This window comes from Carcharhinus amblyrhynchos, chromosome 21, assembly GCF_965287045.1.
Source record: "Carcharhinus amblyrhynchos chromosome 21, sCarAmb.v2.hapA, whole genome shotgun sequence".
NCBI classification, from domain to species: Eukaryota; Metazoa; Chordata; class Chondrichthyes; order Carcharhiniformes; family Carcharhinidae; genus Carcharhinus; species Carcharhinus amblyrhynchos.
Window position 1 is genome coordinate 24,171,635 of NC_137344.1, and position 18,356 is coordinate 24,189,990.

At 41.3% G+C, this 18,356-nt stretch overlaps 1 protein-coding gene across 2 annotated transcripts in view; it reads right to left on the reverse strand.

The window, feature by feature from the left end:
• The window catches only part of rfng (RFNG O-fucosylpeptide 3-beta-N-acetylglucosaminyltransferase), a 47,010-nt gene that overhangs the window by 13,726 nt on the left and 14,928 nt on the right, over positions 1-18,356 (reverse strand). The window contains exons 2-4 of one of the 2 annotated variants that reach the window (XM_080208840.1): positions 5,041-5,089; positions 2,714-2,737; positions 2,260-2,362 (exon numbers count right to left, since the gene is read on the reverse strand). In XM_080208840.1, the coding sequence (XP_080064966.1) occupies positions 2,260-2,362; positions 2,714-2,737; positions 5,041-5,089 (176 nt within the window). The remainder of the gene's footprint in view (positions 1-2,259; positions 2,363-2,713; positions 2,738-5,040; positions 5,090-18,356) is intronic. The other variant, XM_080208841.1, reaches the window with a different exon arrangement.

Genomic DNA, 18,356 nt, shown 5'->3' on the forward strand with positions numbered 1-18,356 from the left:
CTGCACAACTGTGGGAGCACCCGAAGGACACCCATGGGGAGAACGTGCAAACTCCATACAGAGAGTGACCCAAGGCCGCAACTGAACCTGGGTCTCTGGCGCTGCGAGGCAGCAATGCTAATCTGATTGGCTGGCAGTTCTCTCAAACCTGCAGCACCAGAAGCTGTAGTGGAAAGGCCTGGGATTGCAATCAGCCACCGGAACACAGGAAAAGGTAAGTTTCAAAAATCGCAGGGCAAGGCGGATGGCAGAGTCCTGGGGATGAGGGAGGGAGTTCAGTGATTACCTGACCTTAAGGACTGGGAAGGGTTGGAGGGGGGCGCGAGAAGAGAGAAAGGGAACATCTGGGGTGACAAAGACTTTGTGTCACAATACATTATACTATGATATAATACAAAATACTGCAGTATTCCATGATGGTTGATAATAAGAACCCCTGGAATAAAAACATTCACTTGTCTCATTCTTTCAAAGCTAACTTAAAGTTTCCTAAATTTGTCAACGTGTCCTTAGCTAGCTGAGTTGCATCAGGCAGCCACAGAGCTCACAAGGCAAACACACGTGTCCAACACACTGTCATTTTATTTTTCTATGAACTTCAAAGTCTGCTTGGGCTTCTTATGGGGGCAACCCCCACCACCCCCTGCCTTCCACCACAACCTTTCCCACCAAAGGCCTAAACCTGATTATTTCCAAGCTTCCCCCATAACCAGGAACTCCTTCCACAAGCCAAAAAATTGAGGTTAGGTGGGAAATGGCCCTCAAGTGGTGAGCAATTGGCCGTATAAGGGCCTATGACCCAATTTAGGCAAGGTGAGAACCACACCTCCCCCAATCTCCAACCACCTACAAACCCCTTGTTGAGGGGCATAACACCTAGACGTAGGTGATCAAGTTGGGTTTTTCCAGGAATTTAACAATATCATGATTACTTCTACACATAGAAGTAACCATGCCTTTTCTTTTCATTTACAGATTTCTTTCAAATTCTCAACCTCTCAGAATGTAGTTTAAATTAAATGTTCTCTGGCTTATTAGTTTATGTTCTGGAATATTGGCCCTGTAACATAAACACTATACTAACACACTCTTTTCAACAGTCAAAGTTCCCATCTTTTGTGGAACTGTGCGCTGCAGTTTCAAGCATTCTATTCCTGTGTCACTTTGCTGATCGTAGAATCTACAGTGCAGAAGGCTGCCATTTGGCCCATTGAGCCTGTACCGACGACAATACCACCCAGATCCTATCCCCGTAACCCCACAGATTTACCCTCCCAATTCCCCTAACACCAAGGGGCAATTTATCATGGCCATTCAATCTGACTTGCATATTTTTGGGCTGTGGGAGGAAACCAGACCACTCTGAGGAAACCCACGCAGACACGGGAAGAACATGCAAACTCCACAGACAGTCACCCGAGGCTGGAATTGAACCCAAGATCCTGGCGCTGTGAAGCAGCAGTGCTAACCACTGTGTTGCCCTAAGAATAGTTGAAAAGAAAAGGAAAAAACTGGCTTTCCTGATTGAGTGAGCAGGAAACACACTGGATTAGCTTTTGGGGTTGCTGGCCATTAGAAACTTACAAAAAAAAATACCCGATTCTAGTCAAGCAAACCACAATTCCTCCAAAGTAATTTGCCTGAGCCTAAGAAAATCAGGAGGAAATATATTTTGTTTGCAACAGGCTGAAACTGGAATTTTTAGAATTCTAAAAAAAATTAGTGAATTTCCATAATGAAAGACCTTTTTCATTTATTCTCTTCTATAATTAAGAGCTTTGTACCAAAGCTGTTTAACATTTAATATGACACTGACTTCTTCAAGTATCATTACGAAGGCTTTTTGTCAAAACATATTATTATAGTATCGTATTACATAAAATACTGCAATATCCCATGATGGTTGATAATAAGAATCCTTGGAATAAAAACATTTGCTTGTCTCAATCTTTCAAAGGTAACTTAAATAAAGTTGCTAAATTTGTCAACGTGTCCTTAGCTGGCTGAATTGCATCAGGCAGCCACAGAGCTCTCAAGGCAAACACACGTGCCCAACACACACTGTCATTTTATTTTTCCGTGAACTTCAAAGTCCTGCTGTGTATCTCGGCGGTTTTCAAACCTTCCGGAGTTGGGAGGGAGGCGAGGAAAATCAAACACAAAAAACGTAAGAGCCTCCAGGAATCCAGGGAGGCCCATCTAAAAACCGATAGTGCATCCTATCACAAGTACACAGTGTAACTTTCTAAACGTGCTTACTTTTTTTTGGAATCAATGAACTTGTCGTACTCAACAGACATCTTACAACAAAGTGCTTGGCGGGTATGTGCAGCAGAGCAGTTTGTGTTAATCATGCGATCTCCTAAAAAAACAGAAAGGAAAAGTGACTCGTTCATCATTTGGAAAACATCCAAAATTATTCACATCTGGCTTAATCTGTTTTTAGCTGAATTCGTTGGATTAAAAGCAGCTTCCTTCCCCATTTCTAAAATACATATTTAAACTTTACAATCTTTTACCATCAACAGACTCCTTTCCACAAACAAATAATTTGCTTTTTGAAAATAGTGGTGATCATGCAGGACTGTCTTGAAACAACAGGCTTCCCATTACGAACCTTTCCAACACATTCCTGACCTCCCAAACCAAAATGTATGTTCTTTAAGGTATCTTTAGCAATACAGAACTGATATAAAACTGTACATTGTGTTACCTTTCAAAATAACTCCCAAGATAGCTTTGCAAAAAAAGAAGAACTTGTGTTAATATAATGCCTTCACATCTTCAAACATCTCAAGAAGTCACATTGAAATATATTCGTGATTGTTATTTAACAGCAGGGTCAGTTTAAATATGACCAGATTTATCTGAAATCAGATTGATATTACAATTAAAAAAACTACATCATTTTTTATTTACTTATTAGTGTCACAAGTAAGCTTACATTAACAACGCAATTAAGTTACTGTGAAAATCCCCTAGTCGCCACACTCCGACGCCTGTTCGGGCACACTGAAGGAGAATTTAGCATGGCCAATGCATCTAACCAGCACATCTTTCAGACTGTGGGAGGAAACCTACGCAGACACAAGGAGAATGTGCAGACTCCGCATAGACAAGTGATCCAAGTTGGGAATTGAACCCAGATCCCTGGTGCTGTGAAGCAGCAGCGCTAACCACTGTGCTGCCCATAAAAGGATAATCACCATTTTGTAGAGCACAACACCTCAGCAAGCTCTTGAGCTGTTTTGGACATGGTAACTTATTTTGTCTTTCCAATCACATAAGGAATTTACATGCAGCCAAATGCAGTAAGGTAGAAGCAGATAGGGTGGTATAAACAATTAATCAATTTCTCTATAACTGCCACCAGTTTCACAAGTAACTACCAGCAGTGGTTGAGTTATGGACCCAAAGTCTTCACCTTTAGACCCTTTCTGGACTGTTTCAAAAGGATGAGACATGTTGAAACAGAAATTGCCCTCCTTTGATGACTACTCAAATGGGTCAACAAACATACAGGAACACTGTTTCTCATCACCATCTCACTGTGTCTTTGTTTGTTGTGTGTTATGTATTCAAGCAATGCATTTAATTGCCCTTAACAGATCTGTGAGGTTGCTTGTTTCTCGGCAACTAGGATGCAGAGCCACAGTCATTTCACTGCATCTGCTTAGTAAGCATTCCTCTCCTATGGGGCATTGTGTGCACGGATTCCACTCGATGACTTCAGGGTAGGTTAGTGGGGGAGGATGTAGCACTGTAGTAGAGTAAACACTTCAATAATTATGGAGGTCTCTAGATAAGTGATAACATGGACAGTGTCAGCAACAGAGGGGAATATTTCGCCACCTGCAGAAGTACCATGAAATGCTTCATCTGTGGCCTGTTACAGAAATGATAAAGTTCATCACTTCAGAACTTGGGCACCAGTGATCTTCAAATTTTGGTTTAATTTATTATTGTCACATGTATTAGCATACAGTGAAAAGTCTTGTTTCTTGCACGCTATACAGACAAAGCATACCGTACAGAGGGAAGGAAAGGAAAGAGTGCAGAATGTAGTGTTACAGTCCACAGCTAGGTTGAAGAGAACTTAATATGAGGTAGGTCCATCCAAAAGTCTGATGGCAGCAGGCAAGAAGCTGCTCGAGTCAGTTGGTACGTGTCCTCAGACTTTTGTACCTTTTTCCTGATGGAAGAAGGTAGAAGAGAGAAATTCCGGGATGTGTAGGATGCTTGATTACGTTGGCTGCTTTTCCGAAGCAATGAGAAGTGTAGACAGAGATTTTAAATTATCACTGTCCTATATGCAGTGTGGAGATTTATTAGGGCATGTCTCAAATCCTTGGAATGTGTGTCCAGGAGTAATGAAGTTGCTAGTTTTCAGACAAGTATGCTCAACAAGTGTCTAGGAATGACACAGCCATCCAGGTACCGTTCCATGAGAGAACTGAGGCACGCCAGGTCAGGTCAGGTCGAGATAAATAAGCCTCATCCAAAGCACATGAGAAAAAGGCCTGTTAAAAAGGGAGTCTTTAAAATAATATCTCTTCAATTTATTTACGAGATAATGACTCAACCAGCTGCTCCATGGAGCTTATAGAATCCTTTCAATATTATTTCAAAATGTTTTAAAAGAACGTACCAAATGCAAACAGCAAGTTCATGTGTACAAATTTGAGTAGCTATTTTTATTGCTTATGCAAATATTAATCAAGCTTTCATACTGCCAGCCATTTTACAAATGAAATGCACTCAGAACAGATGTAAATGGAAAACAATTTATCTTTTTTTTCAATAAAAAAATAAATTCTTGTCAGCGGCAGTCACGGAACACAAACTGTAAGTGGTTTATGGGGAGTTTCTGAAGAATTCCAGCTAATCTGTGAAAGAAGTCAGTGAATGGGGCTACTGAAATACCCAGAGGAACTAGGTCACAGCTGAATGGCAGCCAATCCACTACACAGTGGAGTAAGGACAGCAGGATCCTTCACCAGTTGGTGAAGTTCCAGGATAAATTCTTGCTTCTACACTTACCAGCCTTTTCTCGCAATTCTTTGTCCTCCCCATCTGTGAATATGAACGTCTAGAAGAAAGAAAAATAAGTATTGAGTGACTTTCTAGTCATCCCCTGCTGAATTACTTAGTACTGCCAAAGCCAACTGCATAATATTATAGACAGCTTTGTGTTTGATTGATATTAAGAGTGAAACTTAACACATGTCCATTTCAAGTGAACTGCAATTTAAACATATCCATCTCCGTTGGAATAATTGATCGACCTGCAAGTGGAGGTAAACCAAACCACAAAAATAGGAGTGTGGATTTTGCATGGGGTTTTGACAGGCAGCAATACCCCTTGAAACTGACCACAACTTCAGCACAGGTTAACGTGAAGGTCCCACAGTTATAGTCTGTCACTTACTGCTCTGACGCATGCCAAGCTGTGGCCCTCTCCTCCAACCAGAGCGAGGAAATCAGGTAATGTTGTGAGAATGTCATCTTTTCCGCTCTCATATCACTGCTAATATACCCCATAAAAAGTTACACTTTGTCCAGTCAAGATGTAATAAAGGTTTTTAATGGGAAGCAGAATTATAGCAGACCCCAAAAACATATCTGGCCCTGAAAAATAATTTTATTTATGGACTGCTGTTAAGTGTCACCAGTAAAATCACTAGATTTTTAAACAACTTTTGAAGATTTTCCATATGTCAGCTTCTATTTTCACTCGGTGTGCACATACCAATCTTTATTTTGCAGCACGCACCGTTAAAAAAGTGATTTAATTATTATCGCTTTGCTTTTCCTGGCAGCTGTCTGTGAGAATTCTTCAATGCAATTGGCTGCCTGGGCAGCTTGATGGCATCACTGCAACTCCATGCTGGGAAATTCCCAGTATAAAATATTGCAATTGACTACATGGTGAGAAGAGTAAGGTTCTCACCACAGTGATTGTTAATCTCCCAGTGAGTCTTCCTTCAAGGTTGGCAGTGAGCATCTTTGTTTCATCGCTGACCACAAAGTCCAGGCTTATATTGTAAACTTTCTAGTCTAATTGTGGTACCCATGATTTGGTGAGACAGTTGACATGGAGACCAAATCCAGGTCTCATAATTGTATTTAATGCTCCATTGAACAGGGTGAGGGTTTTTTTTTCAAATAAAGTAAATTGGACCTTTCTGTTTCTCATGCACCCCCCTTCCCCCCATTGCGTCATGAGTTATAAAGGAAACACTTTAGCCACTTGTGAACTTTGACCACTGGCAATTCTATTCCTTCTGTCACCACCAGAATTATTTTTCTTTTTTTTCATTCCCCAATAACCAAAATTAATCTCAAACATACTTGAGAATATACTGCTAATGGGTAAAAAAGGTGTGAACAATTTCAATTGGAGGGAAAATGATGTATAGTTTCATACAACACATATCTTTAAGCATCACTTTGGAAATATTTCAAAATTTACGGTAATAAAGCTTTCCACAGATGAGGAATGACAGTTCTCCAGCATCTTCTCATTTATCTAGATGTTTATTTTATGAAATAATGTCAAAGCTCTCAGACAAAACAAAATGGGGTACTGAGAGGAATGAAAGTAGAATGATTTTGAAGAAGTAACCACCAGGATTCCAAGCAAAAGCCTTCTTAAGAATGAAGACCCTTGAAAATCTAAAGAATTATCCAAATGTTATTTAAAAATAGGTTACCAGAAATTCAGCTGTGGTTACAGTATGTGGTTTGCCTTTGTTTAGACTGAGCCAGCTAGAAGCCCAATCTCAAGGGAGCTGAAGGATTTAATCGTGGATCATAAACTGCTGCACACTTTTTGAAGAAAGAAAATGGTTGCCAACCCTGAACAGCAAATAATCAAAATGTATAGCTATAAATATTTGGTCATATATCATACTGTATATTTACTACTAAGCTGCTCTTTCCCTTCTTATGACTTTGGCCTTAAATTATAAACTAAAGCTCAAGATTAGATGCACGGACAACACGTCTCTTCAAAACTGCACACTTGAAGAACTCTAACACGACCTACAAGCCCAGAAGAAACATCATTCACTGTGATCAAATGCAGACATTAATAATTATGCTCTACTGCACAACATTCTCAGTACTGCGCTTTATATTTACCTTTTACTCTTTAGTGTCTGTAATGGTCACACTCCCACAATTCTTCGCTCGGATAAATATTGTACTTGGCAACTGAAAGCAAACATCTGCATCACATGGAGCGTATCCCTGCCATGTTTTCAACTGCAGAGTCTTAGCAGATGTAAAACTAACCATCCACTAAGGCTTCCACATGGATCACTGGACAAATGTTTATCTTAACCCAAGAATTGCCGACTTCATTTGCAACCCTTAAAAGATGCGCATTTGCTGGATGGCCGTATCCACAAGGTTATCAATGCCACGGAATGACAGCATGTGGGGTTTTATTTGTGATGCGGGATGGTGCTAAGCAGGTAATCAGAAAAATAAATTAAAAAAAGAACATTATTTGCGGGGGGTGGGGGGGGGGAGGACAAAAAAAAACCTTTATCAAAAAGTACAAGAGGCTTTGTGGAAAAAGATGATGGATCATGTCAGATCCTAAGCAGACTGTCAACGTCACTTTATAGGATACCTTATCACCAGAACTTTCAAACAAGCACCGCGACGTAGCTTCGCTGCTGGTGAGAAATGGCCCACATCGGCATAGCGGTTAGCACTGCTGCCTCACAGCATCAGGGGTCCGGGTTTGATTCCCGGCTTGGGTCACTGTCTGTATAGAGTTTGCACATTATCACTGTGTCTGCGTGGGTTTTCTCCACGTGCTCCGGTTTCCGCCCACAATCTGAAAGACGTGCTAGTTAGGTGCACTGTGTGGCAACTAGGAGAATTTCACAGTAAATTCATTGTAGTGTTAATGTAAGCCTTACTTGTGACCAATAAATAAACTCAGTTGGCCAGACAACTGGTTTGTGATGCACAGCCACGCCAACAGTGCAGGTTCAGTTCCCATACCAGCTGAGGATATTCACGAAGGCTCCACCTTCTCAATCTCACCACTTGCCCAAGGTGTGGTGATCTTCACGTTAAATCATCTCGATGGGGACAGCAACCTTTGATCATCTGATAGGAGACTTTACCTATCTCACCTACGTGCCCAGAGTCTCCCCACTTCAACATGCTGCCCTCAAGGTGAAGGTGGCAGAAAAGAGACCATTGTTGACCTCCTTCCGGAATGTGCCTTTGCACAGAAGGTGTGGAGAAAGGTTTATTGAGGTACGTCCTGAGCAGCTCCATGATGCTGTCCTCTATGCTCCGCAGGCAGCTCCTGGGGATACGCATTGGGACAAACATCAACTGTGGCTATGGATCATTAATTCGGTGAAAGATGTTCTTTGGTTTGCCCAAAACCTGTCAGTCTTCCAGGGCAAAGTGTTGTCCATGGCTGAGTGATGCACACTGACACACTTCAAGATCCAGGACTATGTGCTGAGGGACGCAATAAAGTTTGGAGCAGCTGTCTCAGAGATGAAATGGGGAAAGGTCACTGTCTAAGTCCTTCAGCTTTAGTACACAGAGTCTGGAAGTTGTATAGACCCTCTCAAACTGTATAGCTTACATTGAATTTATATAGTAAATATTGCATGTATCACAGTGTATTAACATAGAAAATAGGAGTAGCAGGCCATTCAGCCCTTCAAGCCTGATCTGCCATTCATTTTGATCATGATTGATCAAATTCAATATCCTGATTCCCAGCCCCCCCATATCTCTTGATCCCTGTAGCTTTAGAGCTATATCTAATTTCTTCTTGAAATCACACAATGTTTGTTTTGACTTCAATGCATTCTGAGGTCGAGATTTTCACACATTTGCCACCCTCTGGGTGAAGAAATTTCTCCTCACCGCAGTCCTAAAAAGTTCACCCTTTACCCTCAAACTACAACCCCTAGTTCTGGACTCCCCCACCATTGATAACATTCTTTCTGAATCTACCATGTCTAATCCTGTTAGAATTTTGTAAGTTGAGAGAAGATCCCCTCTCACTCTTCTAACCTCCAATGAATATGATCTTATTGAAGCAACTCAGAGTGCAATATGATACATTAAAAAATTGAATATTTCACTTTCTGTCATGATATTTTGAAATGTTAGGCATGCTGTTTTAGCTAAGTTTTAAATCAGACCATTTTTGCATAAATCCTGGCATTTAGTCCGGAATACCGATGGCAGAGATGTGACAGCATGTGGTAAAGTCTTCCTTAATTTGAAGGCTGGCTGCCCAAGAAGGCTAAAGCAACAAAGGACATACTAGATGGGTAGAAGAAAGCTCAACTTTCTTTTAAACAAAGTTTCCATGAAAGTTTTAAAAACACAGTTTTTAATATCTCTTTTCATAAGCTTAGCATTTTTTTTTCCAAATTTAGCTTCTGTGAAACAGCTGGTATTTCTTTACATAAATGCAAGTTATCATCTAAAAGGGAATCCCAACACCTTTCCCCTTTTGAATTAGTTTCACCTTATTTTCATTAGAATTTCTGTTCTTATTTTTCCCTTACTTTCTCTAGTGTCACTAGTTCACCTTTTTATTCTCCTGATCCCTGAGTTCTTTCTGTCAGTCCCTCCTTTTGTTTGTTCAGAGAAAGCAATTGGAATGAACAAGCCTGGAGGAAGATGGGTTTCCTCTGAGTATTCAGGTTTTTTCCCAATGTCCAGTGATGTGCAGATTAGGTGGATTGGCCATCATAAAGTGCCCCTTAGTGATCCAAGATGTGTAGGTTAGGGTAATTAGTGGGGGTTTAGATAGGACAGGGTAAGATGCTCTGTCAGAGAGTTGGTGCATACTCAATGGGCCAAATGACCTCTTCCTGCACTGCAGGGATTCTAAGATGAACTCAATATGATAAAGAAAAACTGGGGGAAAATTAGAAAGAAGTGCACGTAGCTATCATAGTTTCTGTTCATGGAACCCATGAGTAAAATTGAAACCTTACATGTGAATTTTTCAGTGAGTTCGCCGTGTCTGAGTGGGTTTCCTCCAGGTGTTCCGGTTTCCTCCCACAGTCTGGTTAGGTGCACTGGAATGCTAAATTCTCCCTCAGTGTACCCGAGCAGGTGCTGAAGTGCGACTACGCAGAGATTTTCACAGTAACTTAATTGCAGTGTTAATGTAAGTCTACTTGTGACACTAATAAATAAACTTTAAAAACCTAACACTTCAATCACGACCTTATTGCTGATTGCAGTCCTGTTGAGGGGGGATTCTGGTATAAGTATGTTTGCCTCATCAGTATGACAATGGACTGTGGCTCCAGAAACAAAAGATGGATTATCTCTGTGCCATATTAAATGGACTTCAGTATTACACAAAGTGTAAGTGTACACAAAGAGCAAATACTGTAAAAGTGAGCTTTCCTCAAGATTCTTTGCCTGTACATCTATACACAATACAGGAATAGAGATGTTTCGCTGCAAATTGTATAGGGCATTGCTGACACCACACCTGGAGTGCTGTGCGCAGTTTTGGAATCCATATCTGAGGAAGGATGCCCTTGCTATAGAGGGAGTACAGCGAAGGTTTACCAGGTTGATTCCTGGGATAGCAGGTCTGTCATATGAGGAGAGACCGAAACAGTTAGGATTATAATCACTGGAGTTTAGAAGTGAGAGGGGATCTCATAGAAACTTACAAAATTCTAACAGGGTTAGACAGCGTGGATTCAGGAAGAATGTTCCCAATGGTGGGGGACTAGGGTTCATAGTGTACCTTTAAGAAAGGTTTTCTTTAAATCATGCTCTCTGGAGCTCTCACAGCTTCAGTGTCTCTCATTGCTGCCGAGCTGTCTACCAAATGTCCTTGTATTGCTCATTAAGCTGCTTAAGCGGGGGTTTGTTTATTTTTACTCTGGGATCTTTTATGGCTCTACATTGTTAGGAGGCAGACTGGTTGGCAGGTCAGGTGACCAGAGCTCTTTCATTTTCAGTTCTAAGTTGTAAAGTTAGAGTTGAGTTTTAGAAGGGACAGCAAGCTGAAAAGAAATGTTTCTCTCTCTCTCTGTTTTGTTTGGAAATTCTGCTGGTTATCTGAAAGCAAGGTCTTGCCTTTCTGAAGGGGAGAGTCTGCTGTTTGTGGTTTAACCAGGGTCTCTCCCTGTGGTTCTGACTTCAAACTGTTCTGAGTGTCAGGAAACCCACATCATTCATTCAAAGAATGTGAGCATTAGTCTTTGTTGTGTTAAACCGGTAAAAAAGTCTTTTGTCTATAGGATTGTAACACATTAGACGTATTTGTTAAGGCGTCTACATTATAGTGGTTGTTTTGTCTCTTGTTTGTAATTAATGAAAGCTCTTGCTAATTTTCTTAATATACATGTTAACTATATTTTTAAATAAACTTTGTTTGATAAAAGCTCCTCAGTGGGTCATTTGAAGCATACAGTGAGGTGAAACATATCATGCTCACCCTAGCTAAATTCAAGATGCAAAACTTATGATCCAGGCAGGCTCCACAAAACATATGAGTTTCTGACCTGAACCATAACAATAGTTTCAGGATAAGGGGTAAACCTTTTAGAAGTGAGGAGAGGAGAAATTTCTTCATCCAGAGTATGATGGATTGTGAAATTCACTACCACAGAAAGTAGTTGAGGCCAAAAGGTTGTCTGAATGCAAGAAGAAATTAAATACTGCTCTTGGGGCTAAAGGGATTTGGGGGGAAAAAGGGGATCAAGATATTAAATTTGATGATCAGCCATGATCAAAATGAATGGGGGAGGAGGCTTGAGGAGACGAATAGCCTAGTTCTGCTTCTAGTTTCTAAAATATATATTTGTATTTTCTCTCAGTTGGTAATCTGCCAGTCATGACTCTTTATACAGTTCATGCATGTTGATTACCATAGAGGGCTGCAGACTCCTATGGAATTATACCCCAGGATGGACTACTTGTCCTGAGGCAAGAGAAAATTGGCAGGAACAAAATTCAAATTCCCAGAGTTGTTCATTAAGCAACAAGCAGCCTGGCTTCACACAGGATTGGCTATTACATAAAGTTCTCTGGGTCAGATAACAGCCTCTTTGAATATCGAACAGTCTAACATGTAACCCTCCCTAAGCACTTAAAGCAAATAAACATAGGACTTGTGGATGAGTAAACCCATCATTAGTTCTATGAATACACAAATGACTGTAGAATTAATCTTTTAATCCATTCATGACACATCAATATTTTACATTTCAAACAACATAGTCTAGTCGGGTTTCAACTCTTCCCTTCTGGTTCCAACCTTTAATTTTTTTTGTATAAATGAATGCTGGCACCTCTTTCCTTCATACCTCTTGCACAGATAGCAAGCTGCTTTGACAGAGGCAGACCTAAAAATTGCACTCACCACCATGTCTTTCTAAATCATTCAACCTTTTAAAAAAAAAACTTCCATTGAGTAACCAAGGAGTAAGAGAGAGAGAGACCCACAGTGCAGAAGATCCCAACATTAAAAATAAAAAAGCAGGCAAGGTGGGTGGCACAGCAAATTTAGCACTGCCATCTCACAGTGCCAGGGACCCAGGTTCAATTCCAGCTTAGGTCACAGTCTGTGTGGAGTCTGCACATTGTTCGCGGTCAGTGTGGGTTTCTTCCGAGTGCACCGGTTTCCTCCCACAATCCAAAGATGTGCAGGTTAGGTGGGCTGGCCAAGCTAAATTGCCCCTTAGTGTCAGGGGGATTAGCTAGGGTAAATGCACGGGGTTATGGGGATAGGGCCTGGGTGGGATTGAGATAGGTGCAGACTCGATGGGCCAAATGGCCTCCTTCTGCACTGCAGGGATTCTGCGATTCTAAGTTTAATTGGAAAGTAGAGATAATAATGTATGGCGAGGTTTGGGTTTTAAAAGCACACAGATTGTTGGAGGAAAGAAGTGCAACTAACTTGGGATTCTGGGACAGAATGAGTTCAAGTAGAACACTGGATTTCAATAGATTGGGGAGAAAATATTCATCTTCTTTTGCCTTTATCCAGAGGCACATTAACAACATTCAAGAAGCATCTGGATGGGTGCATGAATAGGGAAAGAATAGAGGATAGGGGCCAAGTAAGGGCAGAAGTTTTTTTTTAAGTTTAGTTAGGGCATCATGATCGGCACAGGCTTGGAGGGCCGAAGGGCCTGTTCCTCTGCTGTACTGTTCTTTGTTTGTAGTTGAAAGAAAAAGCAGCTCTGGGCAAAAAGAAAATGGGAATCTGCTTAGGGGAAACATTGGCAGCGCTTATCTGAGGTCAGAGGACACGTTGAAGTTTAGAACGTCAACAGGCGAAGCAGGATTAAGGCTGAAACTATCCAGCAGAAAAGGGGAGTTTGTTAGACTTGTGACAGATGTGTCTTTGAAGTGCCCCTTATTGACAAGCACGACGAGAGAGACAAGGGGCAGAGAATCAGCCAGGGTTCTGCAGGGAGGATTGCTCATGCAATCTGAAAAGGAGTTAATGAATTTAGAGTTCAATTATTAGCAAGACCAGATAGGGGTGACGGGAGGTCGTTATGATGCGACATAGTGGGAAGGAGAGCAGGAACATAGAAATTCTCTACAAGTTCATGGAGGGAGGGTCTGTAAATAAACAACCTGCTTCAGGATAAATAGACACAGAAAGGCAGAGAGATAAGATGGTGATCTCAGTGGACACCAGAAAGTCCATGAACATAGCGTTTGTAGAAATTTAGTAATTAGAGAAGTGGATAATACCAGCAGCCGCTCTTTAAATCTTTAGAGACATCAGAAGCTTGGTGATTTTACAATAATTAACCACAAAAATTGAGCGACAGGTGAAGCATTGATGATTTGGAATGATTGCATGGATGACAGAAATGCTTTCATCTGGACTTTTAAAAGTAGTTTTGTTCATTAAAATTAACAAAAGCATTTCTTCTTTCATCTACTAAAATCATACTAAAATAGGTAATCCGCGTTCAGCAGTATTCACAACCTGTTTTAGTTTTAATCTGAATGTCCCCATTCACTGTTTCAAATCCATTACCATGGCAACTTATCCACCGACTTGATAAAAGGCATCTTGTATGTTTACACTAGATTCAATCTTGAATTCAACTTGGAATGTGCTGCAGCCCCCACAACACAGTTGGACACCCTGGGTTTCCCAAGCCCCCAGCTTTCACAGTGCAGCTTGGTTTGTCTGCTTGCAATCGTTTGCTGTCAGCGGATGCTGAAAGAACCAATGAGGGGTGACAATAATGAACTCTTTCTTTCTTATAAAGTGCGTGTTTCTTTTGCAGCTGATAAGGAATTAGAAATCCGAAACATCGGAGTTAGAGCAATCGTGTTTATCAAGGCCGGTTGTCACTGAATTTAAATTGTATCAAACTAGCAGAGTGGTTAGCACTGCTGCATTAGGGACCCGGGTTTGACTCCCAGCTTGGGTCATTGTCTGCGCATTCTCCCTGGGTCTGCATGGGTTTCCTTCCTCACTCCAAAGATGTGCAGGTTAGGTGGATTAGCCACGCTAAATTGTCCGTTATTGTCAGGGCGATTAGCAGGGTAAATATGTGGGATGGTTGTCGGTGCAGGCTCGATAGGCCAAATGCGCTGTAGGGATTCTATGATTCTAGCAGTGCAGCCAGTTATGGATGAGCATTTGAATCAAGTGATTCAAATGATCCAGTTGCAGCAGTAACAGTCTCAATCAGTGGCTATGATATACAGTTTGGGATGAATACTTAGTTAAGTACAGGCGAATATTACCTCTTCTTTAAGGAAAGAAAAAAAATGGTCATTTAACAATTCAATTTAAGACGACGATGCTGGGGAATAGAGAGGAATCTGCTTCATTGCTGTTCATGTTTAAATCGCCCTGAGTTCCGACATTCTCGGTGGATCCTGAGGCCAATATGGACAGCAGCAACACCCCAAAGTTATTTATTCCTGCAGCACATCTCACTAAGAAAAGTTGTGAACTCTGCTTGAAAATAAAAATCAATAACGGATAGTCTGACAGGGGCACAGATACAAATTCTAGACTAGACAGACACATGCCCTCCCCTGGGGCTCAGATTTGCCAATTTTAAACTGTAAGCGATTCTATTCCAAATCAATTCAACGGTTCAAATGGTTTGCAATCTCTATTTTCTGTACTAGAGTTTCAAACAAATTGTTAATCTCAGTTCAGGGAAAACAGTTCTTGCTTGTTAACTAAAATCTGTCTCCTGACAGACTGAACCAAATGCTGGCATGGACTACATCTCTCCCCTGTAGTGCCAAAGGATGGTAATCTCATCTCCATGAACTGAAGAGCATGGAGTGGATTGGAGAAATAAAGCACAGGAGAGGATACTGAGAAACATTCATTTTTAAAGAAATGATTACTGTGCAATAATCTCATTTGGTGGTTCAGGGAACGTCATGGATCGTAAAGTATAATTCAACCGGCTTGATCCTCATCAAACCCATCCACGCCCACAGAGAGATTATGGGGTCCGTCTGCGTATTAAGAAACACAGCGGCACGGTGGCACAGTGGTTAGCACTGCTGTCTCACAGTGCTAGGGACCCGGATTCAATTCCTGGCTTGGGTCACTGACTGTGCAGAGTCAGCACGTTCTCCCCATGTCTGTGTGGGTTTCCTCCCACAGTCCAAAAGCAAACTGGTTAGGTGCATTGGCCATGTTAAATTCTCCCTCAATCTACCTGAATAGGTGCCAGATTAACTTCCCACAGTAACTTCATTGCAGTGTTAACGTGAGCCTACTTGTGATACTAATAAATAAACTTTAGTACTAGGAGGCTTGCACTTAAGGTGAGAGGCGGAAGTTCAAAGGAAGTGTGAAAGGCAAGCTTGTTTTTTTTTACACAGGGGGCTGGGAGGTGTCTGGAATGTGCTGCCTTGGGTAGTGGGGCAGGCATATACGATAGGGGTATTCAGATAAGCACATAAAGAGGCAAGGAATAGAGGGATTTGTATCAAGGGCAGACTGAAAGGATTGGTTGTATTTGGCATCATGGAGGGCCTGCTCCAGTGTTGGAATGTTCTCTGTTCTAAATAAGAGCAGGAATAGGCTATATGGTCCATTGAGCTCATGCCGCCACTGAACACTGAATATGGTTGGGCTCAGATTCAACTCCCATTATCCTGCCCGTTCCTATATATTCCTCGATTCTCTGAGACGCCAAAAATCTGTCCATCAAATAATTCAGTTTAAAAAAAAATCATTGTATTGGTAAACAGAAACACAATAGGTTTTAATTTTCCAACAGTGGGCATTGCAGGAGTCGTACAGCTCTGATATCGTGTTTTCCTCATTAATAATTGCTGATGTGGTGAGGTACCACAGGGAACTGCAGACTCCTGTGGTTACCCCAAGGACAGGAGCAAAACGGCGGAAAAGGGAAACTTCTCCCAGGAGTCATTCATAAGAGAGTTTGGCGTGCAGCCTGGACTCTGACTGGATTGGCCATTCCAAAAACCATTCCCTGGGTCAGAAAAGAATCTCCTTGAATACTGTATATTGTATCAATGTTGACAGAGGAAGCTAAGTTATTTGAAGTATTGCCCAGTGAGAATTCTAAGATTTTGGCATGTTTCTTATTATTTTTATTTCTAATTTCAATAGATCAAATTTCATCCATGTAAGCAAAGTACACTGGGCATTTGTCATGCTGTTAACGCACTCATGCATACATAGTACTGGTGGGTTGTTAGAGGCCTCATTAAAAGTATCTTTAAAAAGTCCTGATATTTCAGCCGAATAACCGAGAAGTGCACGCAAAAAGAAACGTTCAAAGGAAAACGTCCAAGCTGATTGTCGAGCCAGTTCAAACATCTCGATGACCCAAGACAAAAAAGTTTATTCTTTTCTCCCCCCCCAACTAGATTTCTGGTGGACAAAGAAGCACCTCAGGAGCTACTGAAAGACAGGCAGAGCTGCTGTATTCAGCCAGGGCAATTCACAGGACACCAGCACGAGAAATAGATAAGTGGGGTAGCCTGGGGAAAAAAATTCAAGGATTTGTACAGCGTAGAAGTGGCCCTTCAGCCCATCGACTCTGCATCGACACTTGAGAAACAACTGACCTCCCACCTAATCCCATTTACCAGCACTTGGTCCATATCCTTGGATGTTATCATGTGCCAAGTGCTCATCCAGGTACTTCTTAGTGAGGCAACTCACTTCTACCACACTCCCAGGCAACGCAATCCAGACCGTCACCGCACTCTGACAAAGATCTGTGCAGGTCCTTTTAAACACTTTTTTTGGATACATACCCAGAGAAATTGCAAGTCAAGCTCCCAAAGCCCAACTGCAAGATCTGGAATACATTTAAAAATGCAGATGCCACAATCTGAGTGCAGAATCTTGGACAGAACAGCCACATTGTTAGGTCACATCATTGTCAGTCTTGTTAGCTGGTGACAAGCAGAGGATGAGGCCAATTGGCTTGCTGACTGTACACAACGGTGTAACATATACTACAGATAACCTATTCATCATTGGACAGGAAGGGTATGTGGCTCAATAAGACTTACAAGAGGCAAACAGTATCTTTAAAAGTGGACTCATCACAACCCCAATTAGCTGCAAATACACTTTTCCCAACACTGGTTCTAAAAGTTACTGGGCTGGTACAAAATACTATTTAAAAGGCTAATGGAATGCTAACCTTCATCTCAACAGGGCTGGAATACAATGGAGTGGAAGTTATGCTGCAATTGTAGAAGGCTTGTGTTAGATCACATCTGCTGTATTGCATTCAGTTCTGGGCGCCACGTCTCCCCTCAGGAAGTAAATACTGGACATACAGTGAGTGCAGCACTGATTCATAAGGATTAAATTAGGAAGATGGGCTGACTGTCTATTCAACTTGTATTCCTTTCTAATTGTAGGGTTTAAGATGATTAAAGGAGTTGATAGCACTTGTTTTTTGTTATATGGAAACTTACTGCTGGTTGGATAGTCCAGAACCAGAAGGCATCACCCTACAATTAAAACCAGGCCACTGAGGAGTGATGCCAGCAAACAACTCTTCATCTGAAAGAGTTAGTGGAAATCTGAAACACTCTCCTCAAAAAGCTGTTAATTCATGAGGAGGCTGGATAGAGATGATAGGGCTGTTATAATAAGGATCTTCTTATTTAAATGCATTTGTTGATGTCTTTAATGGTTGTTGGTTATGGGGGTTTAGTCTTCCACTAGAAACCTGTGTATTGTTCCCAGTACTTGCTGTACTATATTTCAATGTTTCTTTGTATATAAAACAGTTTGAATTTATTAACACATTCGACTACCCTTTGTGACTGAGGTTATCACATCTTTTTGGCAACGGGGAGAAAACCGCACTGTAAAAAAAGGA